The sequence below is a fragment of the Moschus berezovskii genome, chromosome 10 (assembly GCF_049115385.1).
Source record: "Moschus berezovskii isolate FMDL1 chromosome 10, NW_MosBer_1.0, whole genome shotgun sequence".
NCBI classification, from domain to species: Eukaryota; Metazoa; Chordata; class Mammalia; order Artiodactyla; family Moschidae; genus Moschus; species Moschus berezovskii.
Window position 1 is genome coordinate 101,500,146 of NC_142469.1, and position 14,914 is coordinate 101,515,059.

At 42.8% G+C, this 14,914-nt stretch overlaps 1 protein-coding gene across 2 annotated transcripts in view; it reads left to right on the top strand.

Moving 5' to 3' along the window:
* The first annotated feature begins 403 nt into the window (after positions 1-403).
* SNX9 (sorting nexin 9) overlaps positions 404-14,914 on the top strand; it is an 87,276-nt gene continuing 72,765 nt past the window's right edge. The window contains exon 1 of one of the 2 annotated variants that reach the window (XM_055432785.2): positions 404-562. In XM_055432785.2, coding sequence (XP_055288760.2) covers positions 551-562 — 12 coding nt within the window. In that variant the 5' untranslated portion in view covers positions 404-550. The remainder of the gene's footprint in view (positions 563-14,914) is intronic. The other variant, XM_055432786.2, reaches the window with a different exon arrangement.

The following is a 14,914-nucleotide window of genomic DNA, read 5'->3' on the forward strand; positions in this document are numbered from 1 at the left end:
CCCGAGCACGACCGGCCCCACGGGCCCGTCGGGGGGCCGCGCCCCGGCCTATCTCCACAGCGAAACGCTTCAGTCGCGGTGGCCGGCTGAAGGGCCGCTCGGCACCGGGCCCCGCGGCAGGCGCCCCTCATGAGCGCGTCCCTCACTCCCGTCCACCGGCCCCGCGGCGGGCGGCCAGGCGGGACCGTGGTCCGGCCCGACCGCGGCCGCCGCTCCGGGGACGCGGCCCCGCGCCCCGCGACAAAGGGCGCCGGCGGCGCGGCCCGAGGCGGGGGCGGAGGCCGGGCCGGCCGCGGGCCCCGGGCGCGCTTCCGCCGCGCACGCCGCGGGCGACGGGCGGCTCGGCCGGCGGGGGCGGGGGCCGCGCAGCCGGGGAGTTCCAGGAACTGGAGCAGCGGGGCGGCGGCTGGAGGCGCCCAGAGCCGAGACTCGCGGCCGGGGCGGAGCCGCCGCCGCCCTCGCTTTCGTCCGGCCGCCTGGGGCCGAGAGCCGCGGCGCGGGAGAGGAGCCGAGCGTCCCGGGCTGAGGGCGGGGGGCAGAGCCGCCCGCCATGGCCACCAAGGTGAGGGGAGCGCGGCGCAGGCCCTGCGGCGGCGCGGGGGAGGGTCGCGGGCGGCGGCGCCGCCGGGGAGGCCGAGGGGTCGCGCCGGGGCCCGCCCGGCCCGCACCGGGCTCGGGGCACGCAGGGCGGACGAGGGGCCGGGGCCGGGGCCGGGGCGCGCGGGGCGGGACCCCGGCCGCTCGCGGCGCCGTCTGCAAAGTTTGCGCCTGAGCTTGCGGGCCCGGCCGGGCGGGCGGAGGGAAAGTTCCCGCAGCTCCCCGGCGCCCGCCCGAGGAGCCCCCGACTCGGTCCCGAGTGGAGTCCGCGCCGCCGCTCCGCGCGTCCTGCCGCCGCCCCCGCCGCGGTAGCCGCGTTCTCTCTTCCCTCCGCAGAGGGTGGGACCCCCCGGCGCCGCGGGCCGCTCTCGGGGGTCCGACCCGCGCCCGGCTGGACTGGGAATTGAAAATGCAGGCCGGAGAGGCAAGGCTCCCGAGGACGGAAAAATACGCCAGTGAAACGTCCCGCGCGCTCCCACTTCCCTCAGTTTCCTTGTGTGTGTGTTTTCCCTCTTTTGTTTTGCTACCTTTTCGATTTGAATGTTATTTCCAGCATGAATAAAATACCAAGAGGGAAATGACTGCTTTCAATTACGTTGTTTGCTTAAAAAAAAAAAAAAAGGTCCAGGCCCGCATTACGTTGTGGAACTTTGACTCGCGCTTAGTTAATTGGCCAGGAGCGGAGGTTTGCTTGTTTTACAGTATTGTCGGCGAAATTAGCGCTCACCCTTCGCTACCTGAGTCTGCAGGCGCCACCTTCCTCCCCCAGCTCCCTGGGGCTAAGGCGTTTAGTTCTCGACGGCCACCGACACGGGAAAGCCACGCTCCCCTCCAGGAGCCAGGGGTGGGGCTTGAGTTCACTATTTGTTTGATTTTGGAAATAGTTTTAGTAATGTCCCTTAAAGCATCAAAACCCTCTACCGTGTTTATTTTTGAAACCTCACTTCTCAGGTTGGTGAAAGCCTTAGATTTGTTGCTGTTGGGTTTTTGGTTTTGGTAGAGAGAGAAAACTTAGAAAACGGATAAATTTAAAACCCCTTTCGAAGATCATATTGATATTTCAGTCTGAAATTTTGTGTTCTGTTTCTGTCTAGGTGCAGTGTTTTTTGTTTGTTTTTTTTTTTGATGGACATTCTTCTCCAGGGAACCTGTTGCCTGCTGTTACTGAAATAATTACTTTCTTGTTATTATTGGCTAAACTCTATCTTCCCTAGTGGCTTAGCTGGTAAAGAATCCGCCTGCAATGCGGAAGAACTGGGTTCGATCTCTGGGTTGGGAAGATCCTTGGAGAAGGGAAAGGTTACCCACTCCAGTATTCTGGCCTGGAGAATTCCATGGACTGTATAGTCCATGGAGTTTCAGAGTCGGACATGACTGAGCGACTTTAAATTCACTTGAGACTCCTTGGTTTTCTTAGATGTGATAGAACTTTGCTACCTTTTAAACATATATCATTTCGTGTTGATCTTTTTAGAAAACAAAACTTTAGATCAGATATTTCTAAGGAAATTTGATTTTGAGGTTTGTTGCCAAACATTTAAATTACCAATTACACGTTTTATTTTGCGCTCATCTTACAACCTTAAAAGCCGTCTCTGGTAGATATCTATTCCTTTTATGGTCAGTGTTTCGATATTTTGCACCCTGCTCTACTGGCCCATGTTAGACTGTCCATTCAGTGGGATTCAGCTTATCAACTAGTGCTGGTATATATAATGAAAATTTTATTTGATACTTAAACCCAACTTGCATGCTCCTGTATGCTCAGTTGTGTCCTACTCTTTGCAATCCCAGGACTGTAGTCCATCAGGCTCCTCTGTCCATGGAATTTTCCAGGCAAGAATACTGGAGTGGGTGTTTTTCCATAAAATTAGAAAGAATAGTTTTTGTACTAAACTTGAATCGTGTATGTTCTCACTAAGCCCAAGCCTTAAAGCATGGATAAACACTTCCTACTTTATTGTCTTCTCCACTGAAGGCAGATAATAGTCATTCTGAGTCAGTTTCTTTCACCTTTCTAATCACTATTCCATATGGTACTCCTTTCCATGTTTACATTGTGACAGACCACTTCTGGTTTCAAAAAAAAAAGAAGCACTTAATAGGAGTCTTCCTCGGTTTTCCTACTTGCTGGTGATTCTTCAGTTCAGTTCAGTCACTCATTCGTGTCCGACTCTTTGCGACCCCATGAATCACAGCACACCAGGCCTCTGTCTCTATCACCAACCCCCGGAGTTCACTCAAACTCATGTCCATTGAGTCGGTGATGCCATCCAGCCATCTCATCCTCTGTCGTCCCCGTCTCCTCCCACCCCCAATCCTTACATCAAACCAAAGTTTCATTTTTTTAATTGTTCCCAGAGAGTAAATTTGTCCTTGTTTTGTTTCCTACTCCCTTCCATCCGTATCATTACCAGCATCTGAGTAGTTTGATGGTTTTCCTTTCCTTTCTTTAATTTTAATTGATTAGGTTAACTTTTTAGTAAAAGTGAATAAGAATATACTTTTTAGTAAGTAATACTGTCTGACTTTTAAAAAATTGTATCAAATGGTCCTGCCACGAGCATTAAGTGATGAGAAATAAACACAATATGTGGATATTTTAGGTAGTGTCAGAAAATGCCTTCAGTTGTCTTCAGATATAATTTTCTGATGTAATGCTCTTACATGTTTTCGTGAAGATAACAGTTATCTCTGAACTATCATGCTTTTTAGAAAACTACACTGGTATATTCACAATAGAAAGAAATTATCTTTTAGAAGAAAAACTTGAATTGGCTAGTTCTTCACTGCCAAAGAAAATTAATCAGTAACTGCACACTTGAAAGAAATGATCTGTTCTTGTTTCTAATCATTACTCAGAATGCTGAATTCACTTTGAGTCCCCATCTTGTTGCATTTAATAAATACAACAAAAGGCTAATATGAGTGTGTAGCCTGGACTTCTAGGAACTCCAGGTTATATTTTTACATAGTCATATGGTGGACTTGGGAATAAATTATTTAAGGGAAGGACATTCTTTTTCTCTCTTTTTTCTTCTGCCGGGATATAACAAAAGAGACATGAAATAGTTAATGGAAGTTAGTCCATAGCTGTGTAATTTAGCTGTAATTTCCATGTCACAGTTAACCTTTGGAACTAATCTGAATCCTTTTGTGCTTATGTAGACACCTTTTATGTTGTTACATGTTTAGTCGCTAAGTTGTGTCCGACTCTTTGCGACCCGTAGACTGTAGCCTGCCAGACTCCTCTCTGTCCATGGACTTCTCCAGGCAAGAATACTGGAGTGAGTTGCCATTTCCTTCTCCAGGGGACCTTCCAGACCTAGGGATCAAACTTGCCTCTCCTGCATTGGCAGGTGGATTCTTTACTTTTGAGCTACACTTTTAGGAGTAATCATTAGAACCAAATTTTAAGGATCCCTGTTTTTGGTTTTGTTTTTTTAATTTTTCTTTCCATCTCCAGTATCTGAAATTGTATATTTGTTACAGTGCTTGTTTGGTTGAATGGAGTGAAGGTGTAATATTGAAATTACTGGTATTGCTCAAGACTGTTACATGATATATATTAGTCAGAAGAGTTTAGAAAGCATACTTTGTAGTCTCTCCTGAGCAAAAACCTGTTTACTGTAGAAGTTTATTGAAGAAGAGAGTAGAAATAGCTTTCTAAAGGGTCTTAAAGATATAGTTATTTTTGATAGTTTTTTTTAACAGTATGGAAAATGGTAACCGTTCAGTTTTGCATGACAATACTATATTTTAAAGTGTCTTCATAAATAGAGTATCTAGATAGTATTTGTATAGTCACAGAAAAATTCTATGACAGTAGGAACATCAACCAATTTCTTATTAAAGAAGAAACAGATGAGAAAGCATAAAAATTTTGCAGAATTTCTGCTGTACCCTGCTTTTATATTGACCATCCATCTGAAATTTTAATTACAGTTTTAGTTTGATTGCCCACTGAAACTTTGTACCTTTGCACACGCTGTTCCTCTTTTCTGGAATGCTGTTCTCTGGCCTTTTAACTTATGTGCCTTCTTTTCCACATTATATCTCAGCTCACGGCATTACTACAGGAAGCTTTCTGATCTCCCCGACCCTTTACTGGGGTCACCTCATTTGTCCAGACAGGCATTTTACTTCCGTGTGTTTCTCTGCCCACTGCTCCTTTAGGTTGCTGTCAGCCCCTGGAGGCTGGACTGTGTGTTTGCTCATCTGTGTATCTTCTGTATCAGGCACAGACCAGGTTCTTAGTAAACTGTTATTCCACAAATGAATGTTGAATTTTATTGTCTCCATTCCTCCCTCTCCAATTTGAAAGAGCGAAAAGATTTTCCAGTGAGTTAAGTGGCTATTTAAATGATTTATCTTCACCTGTAAGCTTTTTTCCTTTTAATTGTGCATTTTAGTAAAAAAATTTTAGAAGTATGCATGCACAATGGAAAATACTTATCTCCAGCTTAGGTATTGGCCATGTCTCTTAAATAAATCAGTTTTTACTAATTATTACATGAGAAACTTATTCCTATATTTTAAGGTAATTGAAGCAAACTTCACAACTTTTGAGATTTTAAAAAGAGATATCTTTAACCTGTGAATTGTTAGAAATGTCTAGTTTCCAAAGTATAAGGTTTTTCTACTTATCATTTTGTTAATGATTTCAAACTTAATTTCATCATGATCAGGGAATCTGATTGATACTAATAACCACATCTGAAAATTTGCTAATGCTACCTTTATACCTACGGTATAATCGGGTTTTGTAAATGTTATACCTGTGCATAAAAAGAATATATATATATTCCCTAATCAATGTATATAAATGTATTTTCTATATATGTCCATACAAACTTATTAACTTTGCTGTTCCCATCTGTATCCTCACTAATTCTACTTACTCTGTTGTATCTAATGTCTTTTGTCTACTTGACAGAGATGTTAAAATGGTGGATTTAAAATTTTTCTAAGGTTAGGATTAATATTATCTTCCAGATGAGTTGAACCTTTTATTATTATGAAGTGACCCTTTTTATAATGCATTTTTTCTTAGGGTAATTTTGTCTGAAGTTAATGATTTCACTGGTTTTCTTTTGATAAATATTTTCCTGATATATAAAAGCTCACAGCTGAATCTTACCTTTTCATCTCATTTGGCAATATTTGTGGCTAGAGGGTTTTGTTTGCCTTATTTGTGTTTATTCTGTGTTTGGATTTCTGGCTACCATATACAGATTGACTGAGGACTCCCCGCAGCCCCTCAACTTTTTGGAATGTTTGTTCCTTATGTTCAGAAAGTTTGTTCCCATACCTCGGAGATGTTGTGGGTTCAGTTCAGTTCAGCCCCTCAGTCATGTCCGACTCTTTGCGACCCCATGGACTGCAGCACACCAGGCTTCCTTGTCCATCACCAATTCCCGGAGTTTACTCAAACTCGGTGATGCCATCCAACCATCTCATCCTCTGTCATCCCCTTCTCCTGCTGCCTTCAATCTTTCCCAGCATCAGGGTCTTTTCAAATGAGTCAGCTCTTCGCATCAGGTGGCCAAAATATTGGAGTTTCAGCTTCAACATCAGTCCTTCCAATGAACACCCAGGACTGATCTCCTTTAGGATGAACTTTAGGTTGGATCTCCTTGCAGTCCAAGGGACTCTCTAGAATCTTCTCCAACACCACAGTTCAAAAGCATCAATTCTTCAGTGCTCAGCTTTCTGTATAGTCCAACTCTCACATCCGTACATGACTACTGGAAAAACCATAGCCTTGACTAGATGGATCTTTGTTGGCAAAGTATTATCTCTGTTTTTTAATATACTGTCTAGGTTGGTCATAACTTTCTTCCAAGGAGCAAGCGTGTTTCAATTTCATGGCTGCAGTCACCATCCGCAGTGACTTTGGAGCCCCCAAAAATAAAGTCTGCTACTGTTTCCACTGTTTCTCCATCTATTTGCCATGAAGTGATGGGACCGGATGCCGTGATCTTTGTTTTCTGAATGTTGAGCTTTAAGCCAGCTTTTTCACTCTCCTCTTTCACTTTCATCAAGAGGCTTTTTAGTTCTTTACTTTCTGCCATAAGGGTGGTGTCATCTGCATTTCTGAGGCTATTGATATTTCTCCTGGCAATCTTGATTCCAGCTTGTGCTTTCTCCAGCCCAGCGTTTCTCATGATGAATTCTGCATGTAAGTTAAATAAGTAGGGTGACAATATACAGCCTTGACGTACTCCTTTCCCAATTTGGAACCAGTCTGTTGTTCCATGTACAGTTCTAACTGCTGCTTCTTGACCTCCCTACAGACTTCTCAGAAGGCAGGTCAGGTGGTCTGGTTTTCCCATCTCTTGAAGAATTTTCCACAGTTTGTTGTGATCCACACAGTCAAAGGCTTTGGCATAGTCAATAAAGCAGAAGTAGATGTTTTTCTGGAACTCTCTTGCTTTTTTGATGATCCAACAGATGTTGGCAATTTGATCTCTGGTTCCTCTGCCTTTTCTAAATCCAGCTTGAACATCTAAAAGTTCACATTTCACGTACTGTTGAAGCCTGGCTTGGAGAATTTTGAGCATTACTGTGCTAGCATGCTGCTACTGCTGCTAAGTCACTTCAGTCGTGTCCGACTCTGTGTGACCCCATAGACGGAAGCCCACCAGGCTCCCCCGTCCCTCGGATTCTCCAGGCAAGAACACTGGAGTGGGTTGCCATTTCCTTCTCCAATGTGTGAAAGTGAAAAGTGAAAGTGAAGTCGCTCAGTCGTGTCTGACCCTTAGCGACCCCACGGACTGCAGCCTACCAGGCTCCTCCATCCATGGGATTTTCTAGGCAGTAGTATTGGAGTGGCTTGCCGTTGCCTTCTCCGGTGCTAGCATGCTAGATGAGTGCAATTGTGCGGTAGTCTGAGCATTCTTTACTATTGCTTTTCTTTGGGATTGGAATGAAAACTGACCTTTTCCAGTCCCATGGCCACTGCTAAGTTTTCCCAATTTCCTGGCATATTGAGTGTAGCTTTTCACAGCATCATCTTTTAGGATTTGAAATTGCTCAACTGGAATTCTGTCACTTCCACTAGCTTTGTTCGTAGTGATGCTTCCTAAGGCCCACTTGACTTCACATTCCAGAATGTCTGGCTCTAGGTTGGTGATCACACCATCGTGATTATCTGGGTCATGAAGATATTTTTTGTACAGTTCTTCTTGTGTATTCTTGCCCCCTCTTCTTAATATCTTCTGCTTCTGTTAGGTCCATACCATTTCTGTCCTTTATTGAGCCCATCTTTGCATGAAGTGTTCCCTTGGTATCTCTAGTTTTCTTGAAAAGATCTCTAGTCTTTCCCATTCTATTATTTTCCTCTATTTCTTTGCACTGATCACTGAGGAAAGCTTTCTCATCTCTCCTTGCTATTCTTTGGAACTCTGCCTTCAGATGGGTGTATCTTTCCTTTTCTCCTTTTCCTTTTGCTTGTCTTCTTTTCACAGATATATGTAAGGCCTCCTCAGACAACCATTTTGCCTTTTTGCATTTCTTTTTCTTGGTGATAGTCTTGATCCCTGCCTCCTGTACAATGTCACGAACCTCCATCCATAGTTCTTTAGGCACTCTGTCTATCAGAACTAATCCCTTGAATCTGTTTCTCAGTTCCACTGTATAATCTTGAGGGATTTGATTTAGGTCATACCTATTGTGGGTTGGTTCCAGACTAATGCCACAGACCTTCAATTGATAAAAAACAAAATATCCGAAAAGTGCAATAATGCAAAGCAAATAAAAGGAGGTATATCACTTTTTTCATATGTGTGTGTCATAAACATTTATGTTACTATTTCTGCCTTAAAATAGTACTCCGTTTCATTACCCTCCTCCAGAATTGCAGAGACCTTAAGATTCCTGGCTGCAGTCATCTCTCCCAGAACACTTTGTTGCTGCCTAGTGTTTTAGTTGTCTTTTGTACCACAAATGAGACGTTATTTTTGTTTTTTTAAAATACAGTTAATGTTTACTTAGATTTAATCAACTTTTACCATATCTTTGCTTACTATTCCTTTTTACATTTCAGTTATTTCTGGAATAATTTTCCTTTTTCCTAAAGTGAATTCTTTGCAGTTTGCATTAGGGAGAGTTTGTTGTCGGTAAAACCTCTTATGTGTGAAAATGTGTTTTGCCTTGTGCTTGAAAAATAGTTTTCTAGGTACAGAGTTCTGTTATTTCCAGTTTCTTACTGGATTTCAAAGATACTGCTCAGCAGTCAGCATTTAATATTGCTCCTGAATAGATGGTCTGACTCTTCCCTCTGCCCGTTTTTAAGACCTTCTCTGTATCATCAGTATTTTGTGGTACCACCTTAGTGGGCTCACGTGTGGATTTTATTTCTGTAGCTTGGGATTTATTGGGTAGCTTGAATCTAAGGATGTGTGTTTCGGTGGTTCTGCAACAGTGCAGCTCCATAGAACTTTCTGTGATGATGGAAATGTTCTACATTGGTGCAGTCCCGTGTGGCAGCCTCCTACCACGCAAAGCTAAGGAGAACTTGAAGTGTGGTTAGTGTGACCGAGGAACTGTATTTTAAGTTTTCATTTAAACAGTCACACATGGCTGCTGGCTAGCACTGTGGGGAGTGCAGCTGTGGAAAATGCACAGTGACTATATTTCAGGAATACTGCCTCTTTCTGTTCTCTCTTTCTGGAACCCTCATTAGCATGACAAGGTCCAGAAGGTGTCTGACTTCCTAACTGTCAACCTGTCGAGTTTTCTTAGTGCCTCATAATTTCTTTGACTCCCGCCTGCAGTTTACTATCGTTTCTTTGTTGTTGTTCAGTGCTAACTTGTGTCCGATTCTCTGAGACCCCATGGACTGCAGCCCACCAGGCTCCTCTGTCTGTGGGATTCTCCAGGCAAGAGTCCTGGAGGGGGTTGCCGTGCCCTCCTCCACAGGATCTTCCCAACCCAGGAATTGAACCCTTGTCTCTTTATGTCTCCTGCACTAGCAGGCATTCTTTACCACTAGTGCCAGACCCAAACTCTGGCTCCCCAGGGCTTGGAGGAGCCTTCTGGGGCGGAAACCTGTCTCAACAAGTTTTCCTCCCAGGGTTTCTGCTCTCATTTCCTCTGACCTCTCTAGAGCCTTTACTTTTGTGCTGACTCAGCATTGTATTTTAAAAGGTATTTATTGTGTGTGTGTGTCTTTTGCTTTTAATATTTTATTCAGCACTTCAGCGCTTCACTCTGGTGGCAGTTCAGGGAATCAGCCTGCCCTGTGTGCCAGAACAAAATCCAAGTCAGAACATCTTTCTAACAGGCCGTAAAGTGAAGGAATGGATTATCTGCACACAAATTGTTAATCTGTTCTTTGGAGGGAGAATGGTGGAAAAGCAGAGTTGTTAAGCATTTTACTTGAAACCAAACCTTAAACCATCAAAATAACAGACTGGACATTTCACTTCCCAATTGGTATTTTCTTTTTTTTTTTTCTCCCCTTCTGATTATCAAAAACACATGATAGATTTAGCCCATCTTGTTCATTTCTAGGTGTTGTAAATACAGTGCTTGAGGATGTTATTCAGTATGACTCAGTTTTTCTAAGCTATTTTTAGTATCTGAAAACAGAGTCATATAGTAAGTAGTGTTACCTGCAGAGGCAGGATTCAAAAGTCACCTGTTTGTGTCAGGTGGGACATTTAAATCAAGGGGACGCAGAACTTTAGACATTAGTTAATGAAGCAAAAAATGCACTTTGTTCTGGCAACAGTCGTCATTCACTGACTGCTTCCTCTGAGCGTAGAGTGAGCTCCATGCCGAATCCTTTGCTCCACCTAGGGCGTCAGTCTAGAAGGCTTGGCCTCGCCTGGAAGCGATATTGTCTGCACATGGGGCTCCTACTGCAGCTTCTCAAGCCAGCAAGGCTTGCTTCCCAGGTGGTGCTAATGGTGAAGAACCCACCTGTCAATGCAGGAGACATAAGAGACACGAATTCAATCCTTGGGAAGATCCCCTGGAGTCGGAAATGGCAACCCGCCCCAGTATTGTGGCCTGGAAAATTCCATGGACAGAGGAACCTGGCATGGGATTGCCAAGAGTCCACCACAACTGAGCACACATAAACGCAACTCACCCTTAAGAACTTGTTTTTCATCTTGTTTGTATTCTCACGATTTTGAGTAATGGATGTTTATCACGTTTGTAATAAGGAAGAAAACAAGTTAATTTTTTTACACTTAAGAACTTACTGTCACTAACCAGTACCTCTGAAGCTGACTCCCAAATTTATCCACCTTCTGTTAATTTGTTTTCAATTATGCTAAGTTAAAAAAAAAGTTTTTCAGTTAATGCTTATACATAGTAAGTGGCACTTCAGTAGGAAAATGTTAATACATTCAGTATTACAAATAGAAACTTAAAAGTTATTTTTCTTCCTTAAGCACCATATTTTCTTCTTCCAAAGGAGAAAAAGTATGTTTCTTAGGCTTTTAAAAATGGCGAAAAACTTACTGACTAACCAGCATTGAACCTGAAGTTCCTGGAAAATTGCTCTTCTTGTTTTACCTGCCTCTCTGAACTCTTTCCCTCAGGAGCTCAAAGGACTCCTTTGTGAGTCAGCAGCAGTTTCTTCACTCCCCACCTTCGTGAGATTTGAGAGTGCAGAGTTGAATTTAAAATTTTGGTCTTTTTGTTGATATGTCGTGCATCCTTTGTCTCACGATTGCCATTTGTGCTCAGTCACTTCAGTCGTGTCTGATTCTTTGCAACCCCATGGACTGTAGCCCGCCAGGCTCCTCTGTCCATGGGATTTTCCAGGCAAGAGTACTGGAGTGGGTTGCCATTTCCTCCTCCAACTATTAAGGAAAGTATATGCAGTTTCCTGAAACCAGAAAACCTAAGAAACCAAGAGACTTTAGACTATGAAATCTGTAGTTACATAAGATTGATCCATCTTAATCATATAAAGCCATGATGATAGCAGTAAATTATGGGATTGTTTTTGAAAATTCTGATATTAAAGATGTTTCTAATCTTTACTACAGTATCTATAGTATTTAAAAACCCATTCCACTTTTTGATAAGTAAAAACATCCCATACTCTTCTTATAGTTTATATTACAAAAGTGATAGATGATTGTTCTCTAAAATGTGAGTATTATTTTCCCCAAAACTCCCTTCTTCTCTGACTCAGTAGGAGTCTCTCCTGTAAAGAAGATGATGGCCATGGTAATAAACTGCCATTTAAGAAAGAAACTGGACTCTCACTAAAGTGCATACATATTTTATGAGTGGTGATCACGTGTAGGCATTCATGGCAGAGCTGTGGTACCTGAACTGCATCACAGCCCCCCACCTGTAATGTGAAAGTGAAAGTATTAGTCAGTCGTGTCTGACTCTTTGTGACCCCATAGACTGTAGCCCGCCAGGCTCCTCTGTCCGTGGGATTTCCCAGGCCAGAATACTGGAGTGGGTTGTCCTTTCCTTCTCCAGGGGATCTTCCCGCCCCAGGGATTGAACCTGGGTCTCCTTCATCACAGGTAGCTTCTTTACCATCTGAGCCACATGGTTCAACAAATGTCCCCCACCTGGAGAGCTCCTTAAATCGCAAATTGCTGTTTGATTTCTGAGTTCCTGATTCAGGAGGTGGGACCAGAACATGCATTGCCACCAGTTCCAAGGTGATGCTGCTGGTCTGGGGATCACACTTAGAGAAGCAGTGTTGCAGAAGATGGAAAAAGCAAGTACGAATCGGGGTCTGTCCTGGGTTCATCCCTAGCACCATGGACTGTAAAGTAGGTGGGCTCTAGTGTGCTGTGTGCAGTAAGTATTTGTTTCTTGCTTAAAGTGTTCTAATCTGATGAGTTCAAGCGAGGCTGAAAATTTTTAAATTGGTATTCTCAAAAACTTATGCTTCTTATCAATTTGTGGTTTTCAGTAACTTTTTTCAGCATTGTACTGACTGGTTATTTGTGTTATGTGCAAAATGGCTTCATCTATTAGAGTCTCAGATTATTATGGTGGTGAAGTGACTCTGACTGGTTGTTACTTTTCTTGTTGCTTTTTGGTTAGCCAGAAAACATACCATACAGTTCTGAATATCATTATAGTTTACAGAAATCAGTCCAGATTATTTACTTTGTATCATATGTTCCCAAAGTGGTTGCATAGTGATAATAAGTTTTAATTCACTAGGGGAGATTACTATGTAAAAGCATCCTGTTTTTTAATTATTTTGTAATTGAGATTATATTTGTGTAAATCCAGTATTTTTAATCTTGTGTCTTGTGCACCTATACTTAATTTTGATGAATTTAAATTTCACCACATTAAACTTTCCTGTTTGCCCATGTCAATGCCTCAAAGAAGTAAAATGACAGATGTTTTTAAAGTCAGAGAAAACAAAGAATATCGTCCCTAACTAGAAGAACCTACGTTTGACAGTTAAGTTGCTCTAGGACTCATAAGCATGAACGCAAGAGCCTGCTTCAGAAAGCAGCCTGCATTCATGCAATTTGCCTATGCACTATCAACAGGAATTTGTGTATGTATATGAACAGTGTAGAAAAATGCTGTGAAATCCTTGTATTTCCGGATAATGTGAAATGGCATTTATACCATTCAGTCTTCTTGCTGGTCCATAAACAGCATACACTATTAGTTATGGAAGGAATACATTTGATTTTCATGTTCTGTGGTTAACATTAGAATATTATTGTACATAAATATCAAGGGGTATCTCTGGGATATATTAAGTATGCTACCAGACGTCAAAAGCATGTTATTTCATTCAACGGTCTTTCTCCAGAACTTACAAATTCTGTAAGTGAGCAGTGCATCCATTTTTCTCCTCTCAGAGAGTTTATAATCTAGCGGGGAACGCAGACACCGGAATCTCTTCAGTTCAGGGTTCTCGTTGTTGTGGTCGAAATGCATGCAGTGCCCAGTAATGGTATAAGGATCTAGGGTTAGAAGTGAGACCTTCCCTCTGTTTTGCTGCATTTACTGTCATTGGAAATGTAAAACTTGAGTTTATATCAGTAAAGAAACTACAGTTTGAAAAAGTTTATGAGAAAATAAAAACTAGTGGATTACTCCGATATACGTCAGTCGTAATACAGATCATTTCTCTGCTTGAGATGAGGGCTTAATGTTAAATAAATGAGGACACATTTAGTTTGAGGTCCTGTTCAGTTCAGTTCAGTACAGTCGCTCAGTCGTGTCCGACTCTTTGCGACCCCATGAATCACAGCATGCCAGGCCTCCCTGTCCATCACCAACTCCTGGAGTTCACTCAAACTCATGTCCATCAAGTCGGTGATGCCATCCAGCCATCTCATTCTCCTGTAAACAGTTCCTTATTAGAGTGACTGCTTTTGGAGGACAGAGTACTTGTCAAAGAAGGCCTGCATTTCCAACAGGCCTAGTTGTGACCTCAGTTTTTATCTGGGACTAGACAATAAGCCACTTTTGCGGTCCAGTGAACAACATGTGCCCTGCAGATAATCTGTTTCTGTGACTCGACCCCTTCTAAATCCCTAATGGCCTTGGACACAGCATCTCCCAATGGTTAAAAGGATCTGCTCCTTTTGATTTCCATGCTAGCAGATCAGTTAAAATACTTGGAGTGTTCATGTGCCTGCTTTGCAGCATCTAGAGTTTATTCTAGATTAGAGATTCCCAGCTGGTGAGTTTTCAGGAAAGTGAAGAAGGTGTTAGTCACTCAGACATGTCCGACTCTTTGCGACCCCATGAACTGTAGCCCTCCAGGCTCATCTGTCCATAGGATCCTTCAGGCAGGAATACTGGAGTGGGTTGCCATTCCCTTCTGCCGTTCCCAGCCCAGGGATTGAACCTAGATCTCCTGCATTGCAGGCTGATTCTTTACCATCTCAGCCATCAGGGAAGCCCATATGTATGTATGTATGTATGTATGTATGTATATATGTAATGAATTGATCTTGAGGTTTTTGGCATTTCTCTATGATTGAAGTTAGCTATTACATAAAAAGGTAGTTGCTAACAGCTTATTGCCGTTTGAGTTCCCTTGAATCTTTAGAAGAGACATTGTGTCACGTCTCCTATTAGAAATGCAGTGAATGAAAAATGAGTTCTATGTGATCATGAAATATATGTATTTCACTGTAGTATTGGTGGAACAGCAGAGAGGTTGGGAGGCCGGGTTCAAATCTCAGTCAAATCCTCCTGTATTAATTTGGAAAGTTCCTTAATGTTTCATTTTCCTCATCTGTAACGTACAAGTAATAATAGGAACTCAGGTGTGAGTTCCATTGCACAATCCAGGTAGGGGGAAAAAGCAAAACTTCATTTCTCTGTAATAATTTACAACCAT